This window comes from Lissotriton vulgaris, chromosome 11 (assembly GCF_964263255.1).
Source record: "Lissotriton vulgaris chromosome 11, aLisVul1.2, whole genome shotgun sequence".
In the NCBI taxonomy this organism is placed as follows: Eukaryota; Metazoa; Chordata; class Amphibia; order Caudata; family Salamandridae; genus Lissotriton; species Lissotriton vulgaris.
This window is the reverse complement of record NC_141699.1, coordinates 863,733,710-863,752,683: the sequence shown is the minus strand read 5'-3', so window position 1 is coordinate 863,752,683 and position 18,974 is coordinate 863,733,710. Positions and strand designations below refer to the sequence as shown.

Sequence of the window (18,974 nt, the reverse complement as noted above, 5' to 3'; positions counted from 1 at the left end):
GAATACTTCTTTTAGCCAACGAGTAACATGCTTTGATGCACAGAACAACCCACCGAGAGATGGTTCGTTTGTGCAAACCCGAACTTTTTTTGGCACCCACGCAGTCGACAAAAAAGTTGTCATCCACCGGAACTGTTGTGTATGCTTCAGATAGAACAAGAGTGCACGTTTTGGGTCCAGACGGTGGAGCCTCTCTTCCTCTTTCGAAGATTGTGGAAGCGGAAAGAAGGTGGGCAAAGTGATGGTCTGCCCGATGTGGAAGGACGTGACAACCTTTGGCAGAAAAGAAGGACGAGTCCTCAAAACCACCTTGTCCCGTTGCACAGAAAGGAAAAGGGGTTTAGAAGAAAGAGCCTGGAGCTCACTCACTCGTCTGGCAGAGGTGATAGCTACCAGGAAAGCCGTCTTGAGAGTGAGAAGACGTAAAGGACAGTTATGAAGGGGCTCAACGGGAGCGCACATCAGATAGGTCAAGACAAGATTTACATCCCATTGAAGCATTATGATAAGCACAGGAGGAAACCTGTGTGTAATGCCTTTGAGGAAGCGATTACCAACCGGGGACTTAAAAAGAGAAGGCTGATCTGGAAGCCGTAAAAAGGTGGAGATGGCCGAAAGATAATCTTTGATAGTGCCCAGAGCAGAGCCCTGCTGGGCCAAAGAGAGAAGGAACAGAAAGAGGGACAGAAAAGGGATCCACAGCCTTTGCTGTGCACCATGCCATAAATTTGTTCCACCTGCAGGCGTATACCGTTTAAATTGAGGGACGCCTGGCTGCCAGAATGACATCACAGACTTCGGGAGGAAGGTTGAAAACTGTCAACTGTCGCCGCTCAATCTCCTCGCATGGAGGTGGAGGCTGGAACGGTTCGGGTGGAGGACAGTCCCCCGCTGCTGCGACAGAAGTTCATCCCAAAGAGGTAGTCAGATCGGGGGATAGATCGCCATGCTGAGTAGCTTGGGATGCCAGTATCTTCATGCCCAATCCGGAGCCACAAGGATGACATGGGCCCAGTCGCGCCGAATCTTCTTCAGCACTCAGTACAACAGACGGCAAGTCCACTCGCGACGAAAAGCGCTGCCGAGCGAGTGCCGCCTTGGAAATTCCAACCCGCAGAACTGAGGACAGTGCGCGTTCTCTTCGGGGGCGAATAGATCTAACCAAGGCTCTTCCCACTGTGAAAGAGACCTTGTACCATGTCCGAGTCCAGACTCCATTCGTGATCCATCATGCACCTGCGGCTGAGTTCGCCCGCCCTGGCGTTCAGAGAACCTGCCAGGTGTTGAACCACCAAGGTAATGCCTTGATGTTCCAGCCATGTCCAGAGGCACAGAGCCTCCTCACATAGGGTCCACAGCCCCACCCTGCCCTGTTTGTTGCAATACCAAATGGCGGTATTGTTGTCAGTGAACGCCTGCACTACATTTTCCCTGACAGAGGGAAGGAATGCTTTCAGTGCAAGTCGGATCGCCCAAAGCTCCAAAAGGTTGATATGGAGCCGGGACTCCGCCGGAGACCAGAGGCCTCGGATTTCCGACTCTACCAAGTGGCTGCCCCATCCCAGGAGGGACGTATCCGTCACCACTGTGTGCTGCGGTTGGGGAAGGGAGAGGAATCTGCCATTGACCCAATCGCGATTCGTGAGCCACCACTGCAATTGTCGTGCAGTTCCCCTTTCGAGATCTGGACATGATCGGACAGGTTGCCCTGATGCTGTGCCCACTGGAACTTCAGTCCCACTGCAGAGCCTGTATGTGCCATCTGGCATGTTGCACTAGCAGGATGCAGGAGGCCATCAGGCTCAGGAGCCGGATGGTCATCCTGACTGAAACCCAGGATAGAGGCTGAAAGGTCAGAATCATACCCTTGCTGCTCGGGAGGATAAACCCGAAACCCCATCGAATCCAGGACCGCTCTGATGAAGGGGAGCTACCGAGAGGGACTCAGGTGCGTCTTCGGCACGTTGATGGAGAACCCCAGCAAATGCAGGAGATCGGCAGTAGTCTGAAGGAGGGAAACGACTGCCTGGGGCGAGCACGCCTTCAACAGCCAGTCGTCGAAATAGGGGAAGACTGAAACCCCTGATCTGCGCAGGTGAGCTGCGACCACCTGCATCACTTTCGTGAACAGCCGAGGCGCACTGGTTAGGCCGAAGGGGAGCACGGCAAACTGAAAATGCTCCTGGCCTACCCTGAACCGCAGGTAACGCCAGTGGGCCGGCAGGACGGGGATGTGAAAATATGCGTCCTGCAAGTCCAACGCTACCATCCAGTCTCCAGGGTCGAGGGCAGCCAAGACCTGAGCCAGAGTCAACATCTTGAACTTTTCCTTCCGGAGGAAGCGATTGACGTTCCTGAGTTCCAAGATGGGGGGCAGGCCCCCTTTTGCCTTTTTTGGGGACCAGAAAGTAGTAGGAATAACAACCACGTCCTACTTCTGGCCTAGGAACGCGCTCAATGGATCCCTTGGCCAAGAGGGCCGTGACTTCCTGTTGGAGAAGCGCAAAGTGATCCCCCGAAATGCGGTGGAACGGAGGTGATATGGCTGGGGGGGTGGGGGGGGTCTTGAAGACTTAAAGGGGAGGGAGTAGCCCCTTTGGACAATTTGTAGCACCCACCTGTCCGAAGTGACAGAACGCCAGTGGGGCAGATGATGTTGAATCCTGCCACCCACCGGTGTGGGGTGCACCCCAAAGCTTGGACTAGGAAGGCTTCAAGGTGGATGCTGCGGGAGCGGAGGTGGACTGACCCGCACGCTGGCTCCCTGAGCAGCCACGGCGGCCACCACGTCCGCGATGAGCTTGGTTCTGCGCCGGCTTGTGGCTGAACGAACATGTAGGGGCGCCCCTTCTGTGGCCACAAAAGGAACGAAAGGCAGACGTGGATGGCGCGTGGTGGAGAGGCCAAAGGACTTTGCCGTAGCCCGAGAGTCCTTAAAACGCTCCAGCGCACTGTCTGCTTTATCGCCAAACAGGCGAGTACCATCAAAGGGCATGTCCATGAGGGAACTCTGAACATCCCCTGAAAACCCTGTGGACCGCAGTTAGGCGTGGCGACGTAGGGCCACTGTCGTAGAGATCGCCCTACCCAGAGAGACCGTGTTGTCCAGCCCACACCAGATGGCAAACTTTGGGGCGTATTTCCGCTCTGCAACAGCTGGGGAAAGTACTGCCGAACTTCCTCCAGACACTGGGGCAGCGTCTGCGCCACCGTGTCCCACACATCGTGAGAGAAGCGGCCCAAGAGGCATGCAGTGTTGACTGACCGCAGCCCCAAGCAGGCAGAAGAAAATAATTTCTTGTCAAACTGCTCCAGCTTTTTTGATTCCTTATCACGCGGGCGGTAGGGAATGTGCTTTGGGAAGTGGAGGCCTGGATCACCAGACTCTCCTGAGTCGGATGGGTCGTTAAAAAGGCAAAGTCACCCGTGCCGGGCGATGACGCCTGGCCACGTTTTTATCCACAGGAACCCCTGTGGCTGGCCTAGACCAAGTTCCCATCAAAACATCCATTAACGCTTCTTGAACTAAGCAGAGGCTTCATAGAACTTGCCGCCGGCTGAAGAAATTTAGTTAAGGAGGTTGGTTTTGAGAGTGACAGTAGGCAGATCAAGGTCAAGGGCCTCAGCTGCTCTATGGAGCACCATGGTGTATGTGGTGCCCTCCTCCATGACAGCAGAAGGAGACAGAAAACCAGGTTCAGAGGAGAGGTCAAGGCCACCTGCATCCTTCAACTCCTCCGCCCACTCTTGTTCAGACATGCATGGCCCCCTCCCAGTCGTCCCCTATCTCCACCGCCTGAGGCACAGGCTGCTGCACCGGGGGAGGGACCGGTGAATACAATGGTCTAAGGGCGCCGGGAACGGCTCCATATCCCAATTAGGGTCCCAACCTGGAGCAAAATTGTCCGGGAACCCGGGCAAGGGCGGAGGTGGGACAAACGGGACCCAATGCGGCGCCGGGAACGAGCCAGCGGGAGGCGCAGGAGCCGCCGGCAGAGGACCCTGCGGCGCCGGGGACGGAGCTGCCGGCGGAGGACCTTGTGGCGCCGGAGCCGCCGGTAGCAAGAGCCCTCAGCTGAGACCGCGGGCCCGAAGGCGCGCCGGCGGGAGCCAGAGGCCTGAAAAGGCGGTCTATGGCAGCAAAAAAATCTGGCACCTGGGCCAAAGTCGCCGTCAGACCCGGATAAGGTGGGAAGGCCGTGGGACTCGCAGGCTCCAACGGAGCCGCGGGGGAAGTACCCCTGGCCCCTCTCGTCTGCATCTGGAGACCGACGGGGGATGTCGGAGAGCGTAAGACTTCTTCTCATGACGTCTCTTACCCGATTCCGAGTGCGAAGGCTTCGATCCCGAGGAGCGATGGTCATGGCTCCGCGGTCGGTCCCTCGAGCGTCCCCTGGACCGTGAACGGTGCGGAGACAACTGCTGGGCCTCCAGCAGCTTTCGGGACCGCTCCCGCAAAGCCTTCGGAGCCAAGGCCAGAAAGTCGGAACATGACTGGGAGTCATGGTCGCGCTCCAGGCAGTAGAGACAGACACCATGGGGGTCGGACACCGACATCGTACGGCGGCAGGTCCCGCAGGACTTAAACCCAGGCATCCCTACGTGGCACCAGGAGTCAAAGATTCAAAAAGAAGTAGAGACAAAAGTCTCAAAAAAGTTAGTCAAAAAGTGACTAGGGTACGTGCTCTAACCAGCTCTGAACTTGCTGGCGCGGAAAAAGAACTGACGTCAGCTCGCATGGGTGGCGCATAAGTAGACTCCGTGACGTCATCTTGGCGCATAAAACGCCTGCGACGGACACGGAGACGCACAACGCCACCTTCTGACGCGCAGGGGTACTGCCTGACTAAAAACTTTCCGGATCCAGTCTGACGCCTGGGGATATTCTAAGGTAAAGAATCCATCACTAACGTGTCTCTTTCAGATTGGAGGAGTCACCTACCTCGTGAATGGAAAGACTTCTTCCAACAAAAACAAAGTGCAAATGCCCGGGCCCAACACCAGACGGCGATCTATGCATAGCATGTGATCTACAGCTCACATGCCTCGAACAATCATTTTCTATACGTGAGTAGTGGAAAGATACAGGTCAATCAAAAGGAGCAAATGGTGAGGAACAAACAAAAGAAAAGGAAGTAAGCCATCGAATAAGAAGCAAGCAAATGAGTTTCACAATAAAACCAACCAATGATAAGCAATGGGTTTTATCTGGTCCGAGATAGTACATGCAGACTCCAGGACCATCATCTTTGCTCATCTTATCTGCATAGAAGCACATGGCATGAATTACTGGCTCATAGTACATGCAAGATTAGACAAGACTAGACAAGCGAAAAAGCCAGGCAGAGATCTCCATCACAAAATACCAATGTGATTAAAATGGCCATCTTCATGTCAAAATGCACCATCCAACTTGAAAAAGAATCAGCAGACATACAGCCCATTTATTTTGAGTTGTCATAGATCATCTTGAATTGGAGGGAATAAACGGAAATGCAGAACAAAGGTTGGCGTAACACATTATGGATCACTTCTAACATTAAGTGCCCTGGATGCTGGGGTGTGTGTTAGGATGCTGACTTGTGCAATTGTGGAGTTTATTGCTTGATGGTGATTATTCCATCAGTTATAGGTTTATAGTGTGTAGTTGTGCACTACAAATTGGTATTATTTCACATTATCCCTGAAGAGGTGTGATGTTCACAATTTTGTGTTCTTTAGTGGGCGGAATAATTATTATGGTGTCACACAGACTGTACTTCGACCTACAAGTCCGCAATATTTTCTGAAAAGGAGTTAAAGTTGTTGCAGCGCACTAGCAAGTTGTAGGCTCGTTTTGCCTTGTGGTAATAGAAGGAGGAGACACCAAATGTAGGCTGCCATTTTTCATACTAATGTATTTGTGATGTATCAGAAAAGCATTAACTTACGAATCGTGGGTCTTTGTTGAGGCACGCTTCCACAAACTCCTTGAAAGGTTTGCTATGGTGTCCTTCCAGTGTTGGAGGGTTGTTCTTGGGAATCAAGAAGAGAACCCTCATAGGATGAAGATCAGAGTTTGGAGGCTCACCTTTGGCTAACTCAATGGCAGTGATTCCCAGGGACCAGATATCTGCCTGCCAGGGAGAAACAAGGCAAAACAATCACTTTATAGCATTATATATTTCTTAATGGTCCGTTTCTCAATTTCACCTTGTTGTGAGGAGAGAGGCTCTTACCACATCTGAAGGAAGGGGGTAAAAAGCTTTGTGAGATGCGGGATCTGCAGGGGGCATACGTGTTATAGAGACCTGCTGTAAAGCCATCGGGGTCCGACGATTTTCAGAAATGCAAGAGCTTAATTGCAGCTTTCACTTTTTCCTCTGGTATTAGGGCCTCTATCAGCTCTTCTTGGGCCAAAGATATTTTGTTAATTTGGGCTCTATCATATTAAGCTTTTTGGGAGTCTCGCAAAAGTGGGTTTGCAGCATATAAGGTGGAGTAGCACTTGTGAAACTCCTTTCTTTTACAATCCTCATGGACAAAAATGCACTTTCGTCTTACTATAGTTCTTTAATGTATCGTCCTTTTTGCTTCTGGCTCAGTTGCTTAGCCAATAGTGTGTCTAATTTATTGCCCAGTGAAAGTGAAGGAGAGAATGATCCACCTTACGGATATCAAATGTACTCAGTTCTCTTCAAATATCTGTAACCACCCTCAGTTTACGTGGGGAAGGGGACTGCCTATATTTTAGCTCAGCAGTTTGGAATTCTTTTTCAAGCTACTCTCTCTCCTCAGCTGCTTAACCTTTCTCACCCAGGGAATACAGCGAAACTCACAAAGACCAAAAAAACATAATAGAAACAAAAGCAAGAGAATCGAAGTATAGAAAATAAACGTAAAAGGGATGACAAAAGTGTCCACTGTTTAGCCTTGTCAACTGTATCTCCCTCCAGGAAGGGTAACCCTGATGCCCCCTGGTTACTTTTCCTTTGCAAATCCACGATCATTTCATAAAACAACAAATCAATGTACAGAAAATAATGCAACGGTCTGCAGCTGGAGCACTAGAATGTTTAGGACTAAAGGCCACCAGTCTTCCATAATGATCAGATGTTTTCATTTAGCATAGAGGACAACATTTTCATAAGCATGGGTTCCCACAAACCTTGCTCTTTTCAAAGAATATGGGAAAGTTTAATCAGGGTTGTTAACTCAAACAGTGTCCCACTGATCCATGATCCTCTCAGTAACGTCTTGGTTCAGCCACTCACCCAAATCTTTTTTTTAAAAAAAAATCTTTTTATTAAACTTTGCTCATCGTTCAGTAAATGCATTAGTCAAGTAAATCTTACATTGTACACTTTAAGGAGAGAAGACAACAGCGTGCACATGAAAATGACAGTATTAGCGGAGCCATCAAATATTTAAGCAATCTCATTACCCCACCTGCGGAACACAGAGGTGCCATACCCATGCCCATCCTGGCATACTCATATACTCAGTAGCCTCGGTAAGTATGTCAATTGCACATTTTCGTTATCAAGGGGGACCATGATAGACTGTATGGTGCCCCATGGTGACAATGCTGTGGAAGTGGGGGGCCTTCTTGGCACAGTCACCAGCTCGGTGCACTGGTGTGAAGCCTGATTGATCAATGTTATTCACATTTTCCATAAGAAGTTGGAGTCTCAGGATGTTTATTATGGTGAGTACCTAAGCATTCGTGTTAAGGAGGGATATGAGTCGATACGATGCACAGTCACTAGGATTTTTGTTAGGTTTGAGATTCATGGCTATAGTGGATTCATTCACGGAGGGGCTGACTCGGCGCTCTCGATTATCTCGCTGTATATTTTGGGACTGAGGGAAGAAATAGAGGGGCCAAAGCACTTGCAAAAGGATGCTGTGAATCCAGCGGCCCCCTGTGCCTTGGGAGGGTCGTAGGTTAGATATAGCTGTGAGGATTTCCTTCTTCTCTAGTGGTCTATCAAAAGTTGCTCTATCAGAGATGCTTAGCTTTGGCAGTTGGGCTTTCGCAATGTATCTCAAGCTCTCTTGGGGATCGTTTTTCTAGTTGCTATATAGTTGGGTGCAGAAGGTGGGAAAGCATGCCGCCTTGTGTCTGTTTCACAAGCACATTTGTCATGGTGGAAGTCAGACGTCTCGTATGGTGGTCTTAGCACTGTGATTCAGCAGGAAATCTCACCATCAGTTTACCTGATTTGTTACCATGTGTTGGACCCGGCCCTTTGGGCAGGTTCACCCCTAGACTTTTTTGCTTTTTCCTAGCCTGTTTCTGGAACCTGGTGTTGGTGATTCTAGGCCTCTGCGCACTTTTTTTCACTGTGGTACAGTGTAAAGTGCTTGAGCTCTCTGTATGAAGATTGAGTGACCTGCCCTCCCATAGGAATGAATGGGGAATATGTATGCCCATGGTAGTTCCTGTTGTGTGGGGAGTGCAGGGGTCGAGTTTGATATGTGTGAACTCGTGAGAATGAATGCTGCAAAATGATGTATGCAGCATGACTGTGTCTAGTCTAGAAGTACCACTTTTGGAAGTTGGCATAATTGTGTAAGTTGGTGCTAGCGTGTGATTGGCTGGTGGGTCTGCCCAGGAGTGCCTGGACCTGCTGGTGGATGGACTGTCCGGTTTGAGTAGGACAGGGTCTGCAGGGTCTGCAAGGCCCCAGAGGAGGGGGTCTGAGTCAGCCGTGGATGAAAGGCCCCTCGGCTGTCAGGGATGGGAGGAAAGAGCGTCTGGTGGTGCCGGGCCGTGCCTGTCACCCACCCTGCTAGCTCTCCTTCCTGACAGCCCACTGTCACCTCTGGCCCTGAAGCTGTCAGGAAGACGAAAACCAGAAACATTCCAGCACTCAGGGTCCCTTGCACGAAGTACTTCAAAGGCATTTCTGGCTATAAGAAGGGGATGAGTCTCCTTCCAAGTTGTTCTTGTTCTAGCTCTTGTGGCTGACTTGGATCTACCAGGGGTGGGCGCTGCCCAGCCCCTGGGTGCCTGGATTCCTGGACTCCTGGGGGACCCTTCTGCCCTGCCTGGGCTGAAGGGGGGACTTGGCTTTGCCCCTGGGGAAGCTCTGGGACCCTGGCAGCATGGAGAAGCTGCCTTTTCCTGGGGAGAGCGCTGGAGTTGATTTCTAGCGCCTGGAGGCGCTGGGCTTCCCCCTGAGCGCCTGGGAGCGCTCTGCCTGCTGTCTAGAGCTCTGGGGCGCTTAACTTCCCCCACGCGCTTGAGAGCGCCGTTTCTGGACTTTCTAGCGCTTAGGAGCGCTTTTCCCTGCTTGTTTATAGCGCTGGATGCGCTGAGGATTCCTGCCTGCAGGGATATAATTAGCTACGAGTGCCCACCTCGATCTGTCGCGGAGGAAAACAAACCACGAAGGGGCCGCGACCGGATTGGCCTAGACCCGAGGAGAGCCGTGCTCTGATTGGCCCGTGGATCGGCGAGGCCGCGCTGCCATTGGTTGGCGGCCTCGCGTCATGAGGGGCTCGGCGCAGGAGCCGCGACGTGATTGGCTGGGCCGCGCCGAGGAAGAAGGAAGATGGCGCTGCCTGCCGGCGGGTCGGCCGGGCCCCCGTGAGCTAAGGGAGCCCGGCGGCATCTGAGGAGACGAGGCGGCCGGTTGGCAGGGCTCCCGTGTACCGAGGGAGCCCTGCAGGAAGAGAGAAGTTCGACCGCCCCCGCCCTGCAGCGAGAGGAGAGCGTCTGAGCGGCCCGGCGGGGCTCCGTGGTGGAAGAGGAGCCCATCGCTGGCCAGAAGAAGAGAGCCGCCGCCCGGAGGAGCCGCCCCTGAGGCCCGGTGAGTTGAAGGGCTGGGGGGCTCCGTGTGGACCGGGTGAGACGGGGGCAGTGCTGTTGCTGCTCCGTGAAGGAGCAGATGGGTTCTCGTGGTGCCGGTCGAGGCACCAAGGAAGGGCGGCCCCGAATGGCAGTGGGTCACCCCACCGTGAGCACAGAGCCCGCGAGGGGCTCTTGAGGGCCCGCATTTCTTCGTGTTGGTGCCGGGTTGGAGGCACTACTTCAGGGCGGCCCCGGATGGCAGCGGGCCGCCCCAACGATGTGTAGAGCCCGTTTGGCTCCAGAGAGGGCCATATTCGAGAGGGGGGCTTCGGGGCATATTTTCGGTGCTCGTCCCCTCCTGCCCCCGAGTGTGAGGGCTAGAGTCCGGTGAGGCTCATGGGGGCCCCATTGCTTTAAGAGCCGGTGTGGCTCCAACGTTTGGCATGTTGCTTTAGAGCCTCGGTGGCTCCAACGTCTGGGGGAATGTGCCGGGCCCAGAGCCTGTGTGGCTCCAGCAGTGGCGCAGTTGGTGCCTAAGGGCCAGTGAGGGCCCTGGCGCAGTTTTATTGTCCTCCAGGTGCCCAGCACTTAGTGGGCACCTGCCACGTTTAGGCTTTTTGAACTTTGAGACTGGCACCCTGACACTGAGACTCAGGGCGTCTGAGCCCCAACAAGGCCATTGGCCTAGGGACTGCCACAGGTGGTGGCTTATGTGAGTTTGCGCAATGGTATGGTTATTGCACCTCTGAATGTGATCTTTTGCATCATGTGTTATTCCTGCACCTCTGAAGGTTTTTAGGCCTCATGTGATTTTTGTGCTATTGCTTTACTCTTGACACCTCTGAATGTTTGATGCATTATGTGTCTTTCTTTTCATGCGCTGCACCTCTGAATGTTTAGTCATCATGTGTCTTCTTGCGCTGCACCCCTGAATGTATTGTGATTACATCACGTGCTCTGTCCTTAACACCGCTGAATGTGTAGGTCTATACATCATGTGTTTTCTTTCTTTGCTACTCCTCTGAATGTATATTCATGCATCATGGGTAATGTGTTCTGATTTATACCCCTAAGTGGATTTTATCCTTGGGTGGTGGTCCTTTCTAATACAGGGGGTCCTAGTGAGGTCCTGGTTCCCTGCGTGACATGCTCCTAAGGTGTTTAGGGTTGCGTAGTGTGTACTTACCTGTTCCCAGTAGTTACTGGATGTGATTCATAACTGTTACTTTGTGCTACAGTGATTTTATACTCTTTTAGTCTAAGTTCTGATAGTATTTCATTACTACTAAAGTGTTGATTGTGACAGTGGCCCTTGTGGCCCTGTCTTGTGAATAATCCCATGTGAATATTGCCCGTGCCAATTGGCACCATGTATATGTGTGATTTTATCTGATGTGCTTTTACAATACAAAAGGTATTTTTATAATAACCCTGTGTGGAGTCTCTTTTGTGGTGTACCTAGTATGTTGTTGCTATTGTGCGCTGACGCAAATGCTTTACACATTGCCTTCGAGTTTAGCCTAGACTGCTCGTGCCAAGCTACCAAGGGGGTGAGCAGGGGTTATCTTGGCGTGTGACTTCCTTGCCCTGACTAGATTGGTGGTTTCTGCCTGACTTTGGCGTCAGCCTTAGCCTACCAGAAATAGCCAGTTCTAACATTGGTGGGTCAGCGGTGCGGATTTGGGACTTGCGTTTGCTCAGTGCCATAGCGACAACTGGCTACATTACAAAACTCTGCAATTGTTTTTTCAGATAGTCACATGTTGGGGATTATTGTTTTTGATTTTTTTCCTCAAGAGTGTCATTTTCAAATGTGTTTCTGCGCTTTATGTTTAGCGGCAGATGAGAGAAAGTGACAGGGCGGGACGCCAGTAGAGGGGAGGTTCCCATAGATTAGGAATCCCTTGCTGGGTCCCTTGTCCAATCCCAAATCCTGTACCTGTGTGGGTAGATAGGAGAGAGAGGGAGTGTGAGGAGAAAAGACTAGCTCAGGGGGTGGTTGTTCCCTGAGTGTAGTGTGTGTGTCTGGATTCCCCAGTGTGGTGGGATCCAGTGGTGGCAGCTTTAATGTGTCCAGTTTGTTAATTCCCATTCCCCGCTCCCAGAGTTTGGTACCTGTGCCACGTGTGGACAGGTTGAGTGATCAGGGGTGGTAGAAACTGCCTTACCAGTCCGAGGGGGGGGAGTGTGCGAAGGAGTGATGTGCTTAACTGGAGGAGTTGGTGTGAGTTTTCTTTTTGTTAAAGAGCTTGCATGAGAGGTGTACCTCTGGTGGTGTGCACGAGGTCCTGCAAAGGAACTGGACAAGAAGGTGGATGTCTGGCGGTGTGCTAGATGTCTGGCTGAGGCATTAGGAAGTGATTTCAAAAGCAGTGGCTTGTGCATCTGATGATCCTGTGTAGGTGAAGAGGTTCATTTGTAGCCCAGCTAGATCCCAGTAGCATGGTAGGGGTGTAGGGGCTCACGTCCTGTCTCAGTGGAGGCGGAGCGAGTGTGGGACGGTGTGTCCCACGTTGGCCTGAAACCTTATCTCAGGGCCCGGAGGGTTCCCTAAGGGAGCGCCAGGTCAGGGGCCTAGGCTGTACATACAGGTCAGTTGAGGAGGATCTTCCTGTGTCTAGAGGACGGGGAGTGTCTGTAACCAGAACTCCGGCAGTCCTAGTGTTGGGCAGTACCGCTCCTAAGTGGAGGGTGCAGAAGTCCTAGCTCGCTGAGCATTTGACCGTCTAGAGTGCTTGACCATTTGTGGGGCCTCTGGAGGTTGTTCCCCGAGGAGGGGGGAAAGCCGGGTTGGGGTTGTGGCCTGACCTGGGAGGAGTACTGGAGGAAAGTGTGTCACTGATACGCCGCTGGCGTGTGCTCTGTCTAGCCTTGGACATACTGAGAATCACCCTGTGATAGGGAGTACTGAAGGAAAGTGTGTCACTGATACGCCGCTGGTGTGTGCTCTGTCTAGCCTTGGACATACTGAGAATCACCCTGTGATAGGGAGTACTGGAGGAAGGTGTGTCACTGATACGCCGCTGGCGTGTGCTCTGTCTAGCCTGGAACATACTGAGAATTACCCTGTGATAGGGAGTACTGGAGGAGGGTGTGTCGCTGATACGCCGCTGGCGTGTGCTCTGTCTAGCCTGAGACATACTGGGCCTGTAGTCATGGAACTGGAAGGGGGTGCAGTGGGATGGTGTCCCTACTTCTGACCCCGGTGCAACCTGAGGGTTTAGATCTTAGGTTGGGAGATTAGGAAACTTCTAGGTCAAGAGGAATCTCTGCCCAAGTGGATCAGCTGAAGAGACTGAGGGGGCTGCCCTTGCTGTGTGTACTGGGGCTCACCTGCAGTTTGTTGTTTCCACTAAGGTAGAGGAAAGGGGGCTTAGCGGTGTGCTGTGTCCCCCCACCTGCTTGAAGAGGAACTGTGCTGTGTGCTTTGTACCTCAGAAGTGAAATAGTTTCCAGGTGGTAGACCAGTGATGGAGTGAGGTCCTGATCTGGTAGGAGACTTGTGTTCTGGTGAATGCTTCTCTGTGAGGGTGCGGAAACCCAGAAGTAGAGGTAGGGTGGGGCTTTCTCGCCCGAGACCTCTGGTCAGCTTGGGGGTGTGGACCCTAGGTTGTTGGATCAGTGGTAGTTGTAGCTACACTGAGAGAGAGAGTGGAGAATGGCTATTGTGTGCCAGGGGTTATTGCCCCCCGCTCTGTGGATTGGTTAGGACCTGTGATTTGGATGGTCTTGGCTGTGGATGACTAGGGAGTACCAGTGGGGTATCCTAGTTGTGTCAGAGAGTTATTGTTTAGAGATAACCAGGTAGGTTCAGAGTGGCGAAAAACCGGAGGGTGTCCCTGCCGTGCAGGTCCGTGTCCGTGGTTTTTGTCGCCCAAAGCAGTGAAGCCCATCAGTGGAGTGATTGGTCTACCCTGCGTTTTGGCTGGAAGGGGGCTGTGTTGGACCCGGCCCTTTGGGCAGGTTCACCCCTAGACTTTTTTGCTTTTTCCTAGCCTGTTTCTGGAACCTGGTGTTGGTGATTCTAGGCCTCTGCGCACTTTTTTTCACTGTGGTACAGTGTAAAGTGCTTGAGCTCTCTGTATGAAGAGTGAGTGACCTGCCCTCCCATAGGAATGAATGGGGAATATGTATGCCCATGGTAGTTCCTGTTGTGTGGGGAGTGCAGGGGTCGAGTTTGATATGTGTGAACTCGTGAGAATGAATGCTGCAAAATGATGTATGCAGCATGACTGTGTCTAGTCTAGAAGTACCACTTTTGGAAGTTGGCATAATTGTGTAAGTTGGTGCTAGCGTGTGATTGGCTGGTGGGTCTGCCCAGGAGTGCCTGGACCTGCTGGTGGATGGACTGTCCGGTTTGAGTAGGACAGGGTCTGCAGGGTCTGCAAGGCCCCAGAGGAGGGGGTCTGAGTCAGCCGTGGATGAAAGGCCCCTCGGCTGTCAGGGATGGGAGGAAAGAGCGTCTGGTGGTGCCGGGCCGTGCCTGTCACCCACCCTGCTAGCTCTCCTTCCTGACGGCCCACTGTCACCTCTGGCCCTGAAGCTGTCAGGAAGACGAAAACCAGAAACATTCCAGCACTCAGGGTCCCTTGCACGAAGTACTTCAAAGGCATTTCTGGCTATAAGAAGGGGATGAGTCTCCTTCCAAGTTGTTCTTGTTCTAGCTCTTGTGGCTGACTTGGATCTACCAGGGGTGGGCGCTGCCCAGCCCCTGGGTGCCTGGATTCCTGGACTCCTGAGGGACCCTTCTGCCCTGCCTGGGCTGAAGGGGGGACTTGGCTTTGCCCCTGGGGAAGCTCTGGGACCCTGGCAGCATGGAGAAGCTGCCTTTTCCTGGGGAGAGCGCTGGAGTTGATTTCTAGCGCCTGGAGGCGCTGGGCTTCCCCCTGAGCGCCTGGGAGCGCTCTGCCTGCTGTCTAGAGCTCTGGGGCGCTTAACTTCCCCCACGCGCTTGAGAGCGCCGTTTCTGGACTTTCTAGCGCTTATCCCTGCTTGTTTATAGCGCTGGATGCGCTGAGGATTCCTGCCTGCAAGGATATAATTAGCTACGAGTGCCCACCTCGATCTGTCGCGGAGGAAAACAAACCACGAAGGGGCCGCGACCGGATTGGCCGAGACCCGAGGAGAGCCGTGCTCTGATTGGCCCGTGGATCGGCGAGGCCGCGCTGCCATTGGTTGGCGGCCTCGCGTCATGAGGGGCTCGGCGCAGGAGCCGCGACGTGATTGGCTGGGCCGCGCCGAGGAAGAAGGAAGATGGCGCTGCCTGCCGGCGGGTCGGCCGGGCCCCCATTGAGCTAAGGGAGCCCGGCGGCATCTGAGGAGACGAGGCGGCCGGTTGGCAGGGCTCCCGTGTACCGAGGGAGCCCTGCAGGAAGAGAGAAGTTCGACCGCCCCCGCCCTGCAGCGAGAGGAGAGCGTCTGAGCGGCCCGGCGGGGCTCCGTGGTGGAAGAGGAGCCCCGCGCTGGCCAGAAGAAGAGAGCCGCCGCCCGGAGGAGCCGCCCCTGAGGCCCGGTGAGTTGAAGGGCTGGGGGGCTCCGTGTGGACCGGGTGAGACGGGGGCAGTGCTGTTGCTGCTCCGTGAAGGAGCAGATGGGTTCTCGTGGTGCCGGTCGAGGCACCAAGGAAGGGCGGCCCCGAATGGCAGTGGGTCGCCCCACCGTGAGCACAGAGCCCGCGAGGGGCTCTTGAGGGCCCGCATTTCTTCGTGTTGGTGCCGGGTTGGAGGCACTACTTCAGGGCGGCCCCGGATGGCAGCGGGCCGCCCCAACGATGTGTAGAGCCCGTTTGGCTCCAGAGAGGGCCATATTCGAGAGGGGGGCTTCGGGGCATATTTTCGGTGCTCGTCCCCTCCTGCCCCCGAGTGTGAGGGCTAGAGTCCGGTGAGGCTCATGGGGGCCCCATTGCTTTAAGAGCCGGTGTGGCTCCAACGTTTGGCATGTTGCTTTAGAGCCTCGGTGGCTCCAACGTCTGGGGGAATGTGCCGGGCTCAGAGCCTGTGTGGCTCCAGCAGTGGCGCAGTTGGTGCCTAAGGGCCAGTGAGGGCCCTGGCGCAGTTTTATTGTCCTCCAGGTGCCCAGCACTTAGTGGGCACCTGCCACGTTTAGGCTTTTTGAACTTTGAGACTGGCACCCTGACACTGAGACTCAGGGCGTCTGAGCCCCAACAAGGCCATTGGCCTAGGGACTGCCACAGGTGGTGGCTTATGTGAGTTTGCGCAATGGTATGGTTATTGCACCTCTGAATGTGATCTTTTGCATCATGTGTTATTCCTGCACCTCTGAAGGTTTTTAGGCCTCATGTGATTTTTGCGCTATTGCTTTACTCTTGACACCTCTGAATGTTTGATGCATTATGTGTCTTTCTTTTCATGCGCTGCACCTCTGAATGTTTAGTCATCATGTGTCTTCTTGCGCTGCACCCCTGAATGTATTGTGATTACATCATGTGCTCTGTCCTTAACACCGCTGAATGTTTAGGTCTATACATCATGTGTTTTCTTTCTTTGCTACTCCTCTGAATGTATATTCATGCATCATGGGTAATGTGTTCTGATTTATACCCCTAAGTGGATTTTATCCTTGGGTGGTGGTCCTTTCTAATACAGGGGGTCCTAGTGAGGTCCTGGTTCCCTGCGTGACATGCTCCTAAGGTGTTTAGGGTTGCGTAGTGTGTACTTACCTGTTCCCAGTAGTTACTGGATGTGATTCATAACTGTTACTTTGTGCTACAGTGATTTTATACTCTTTTAGTCTAAGTTCTGATAGTATTTCATTACTACTAAAGTGTTGATTGTGACAGTGGCCCTTGTGGCCCTGTCTTGTGAATAATCCCATGTGAATATTGCCCGTGCCAATTGGCACCATGTATATGTGTGATTTTATCTGATGTGCTTTTACAATACAAAAGGTATTTTTATAATAACCTTGTGTGGAGTCTCTTTTGTGGTGTACCTAGTATGTTGTTGCTATTGTGCGCTGACGCAAATGCTTTACACATTGCCTTCGAGTTTAGCCTAGACTGCTCGTGCCAAGCTACCAAGGGGGTGAGCAGGGGTTATCTTGGCGTGTGACTTCCTTGCCCTGACTAGATTGGTGGTTTCTGCCTGACTTTGGCGTCAGCCTTAGCCTACCAGAAATAGCCAGTTCTAACACCATGGGTATGATATTTATTGTTGTGTTGCTAGGAGGTATGCTGACCTATCAGTTTCAAGAGTCCCAATATGGCCTCAAACTACGCAGTCCTATGTCTAATTTAAGGTGCAGTTCCTCTCGGAGTTTTTGGAGATACATGGTTTCCACTATAACTTTACCTTGAAGGCCCGCCTTTAAGGCATCTCAGAGGGTGGCCACGTTCACCTCCCCAGTATCATTACGGAGGAGGTTCTCGTCAGTTCCCTTTTTGACGTTATTGACCGTTACCGGGTCCTTCAGGAGGTAGTCCTGAAGTCAAGAGGAGTTGGCAGTTCTGGGTCCCAAGGAACTTATGTTAGTCAGCGTACAGGAGACTGGTCAATGGTCAGAGAGTGTGATGGGATGTTAAGCGGAGTCTGTCCAGTTAGGGAGCAGTCACTTATTTAGGAGAATATTGTCAAACCTGCAGTATGTTTTTTGGGTTTCCAGTAATAGGAATAGTCTTGTGTAAAAGGGTGGTGAGTTCTCCATGCATTAACCAGTCCCATTTCTTCCAGTAGAGTCCTATCTGCAGTGGGTATGGCAGTTGAGCTCCCTTACCGGTTTCATTGATCTCTACAATGAGGTCAAGGTCTCGGTTAAGAACTCCTCTAATTATAAGGGGTGCCTTAAACCAGACTGAGAGTGTATGAATCAATCACGTTTGTCAGGAAGGATTCTTGTTGTTTGGGGTTGTAGATGGAGGCTACAGTGGGGGGTAGACCTCTCACTGAGCCCAGTATGACCGACCACCCATCCCTGACAATGAAATGAAATTAAATGAAAAGGGCATTTGTAAAGCGTATGGCTACCCAGAGGCCTCCCAGCACTAGGCAGAACTACTAAGCAAGTGGAAGGAGAAGGGTGATTGAATTAAGGGAATAGAAAGGTTTTAAGTTGTTTCTTGAAGGCGCAGTGGCTGGGTTGATTTCGGCGATGGAGAAGCAGGGCGTTCCAAAGGCTGCCTGCATTCAAGGAAAAGAGTCTGCCGCCACTTCTAGATCGTTTGATTCTGGGGGTCGCGATGAGATGAAGGCCATCCGAGCGAAGCTTTCTTCTAGCTTTGTATGGCTGAATTATGACTGAAATCAAGAGCGGGCCTAGCCCCTGAAGGGATTTATGAACAACGCAGAGTGATTTAAAACTAATTCGCTCTTTTACTGGCAACAAATGAAGGAGACGCAGGGCGAGTTTTGCAGAAAGCAGTTTGGAAGTTACCGTCAGCAATCTGGCTGCATAGTTCTGGATTACCTGAAGTCTATTGATTACGGAGGTGGGGGCTCCCTGATAGAGCGCATTGCCATAGTCCAGTCTAGAAAGCAGAATAGACTGGAGCATGGTTTCCTTGGCTTGGGGCGGGAGCAGAGGGAGCACTTTCCTTGCCATTCTGATCAGGCCAAAGCAGGTTGCCACTGTCTTGCTGGCTTGCACTTGAATCCTGAAGTGTCCCCTCGGCCACTAAAGGGTAGTATCAGTGTATAAGGATGCATACCCCGCTGTCTTATGGACGGAGAAGAACTATTCTTTGGATTTCAAGCTGGGGTAATCTAATTGCAGTAGGTTGGTGTCTTGTACGAGCCCTATGGCTGCTCGTAGGAGAGATAATCTGCATAGGATGGAGCGTTATTTAGTGGGGTTGTTGAGACCACAGACATTGTAGGAGAGAATATAGAGAGCGTTAGTGGACATGGCTGTGTCACAATAGGTAGAGGTTTAGTGTCGCGTGCAATAAAGAAGGCCAGTGCGGACATAGTTGGGGGTAGATGGCTATTCCCTCCCAGAACCTAAGGTCCCTAATCGGAACATGAACCACAAACATTAGGAAGTCGTAGTCTCAACCGTGATGGATGTCGTTAGATGGAGAACAATCTTCTTGGGGTCTTTAATCAACAAGGGCAGTCCAGTAAAGATTAGGGTGTCAGTTTTGTAAGGGAAAGGGGTTACTGACCAGACACGTCTAGAGACTCACCCGCCTGGGTCAGCGGCACCAATGTGCAAAGCTCAGTGGTAGAGTTACTCATGGAGC

At 52.4% G+C, this 18,974-nt stretch overlaps 1 protein-coding gene across 1 annotated transcript in view; it reads right to left on the bottom strand.

Annotated features, from left to right (window-relative positions):
• STK25 (serine/threonine kinase 25) overlaps positions 1-18,974 on the bottom strand; it is a 444,535-nt gene that overhangs the window by 151,237 nt on the left and 274,324 nt on the right. Inside the window, exon 6 of the mRNA XM_086944010.1 lies at positions 5,931-6,116. Within this exon, the coding sequence (XP_086800136.1) occupies positions 5,931-6,116 (186 nt within the window). The remainder of the gene's footprint in view (positions 1-5,930; positions 6,117-18,974) is intronic.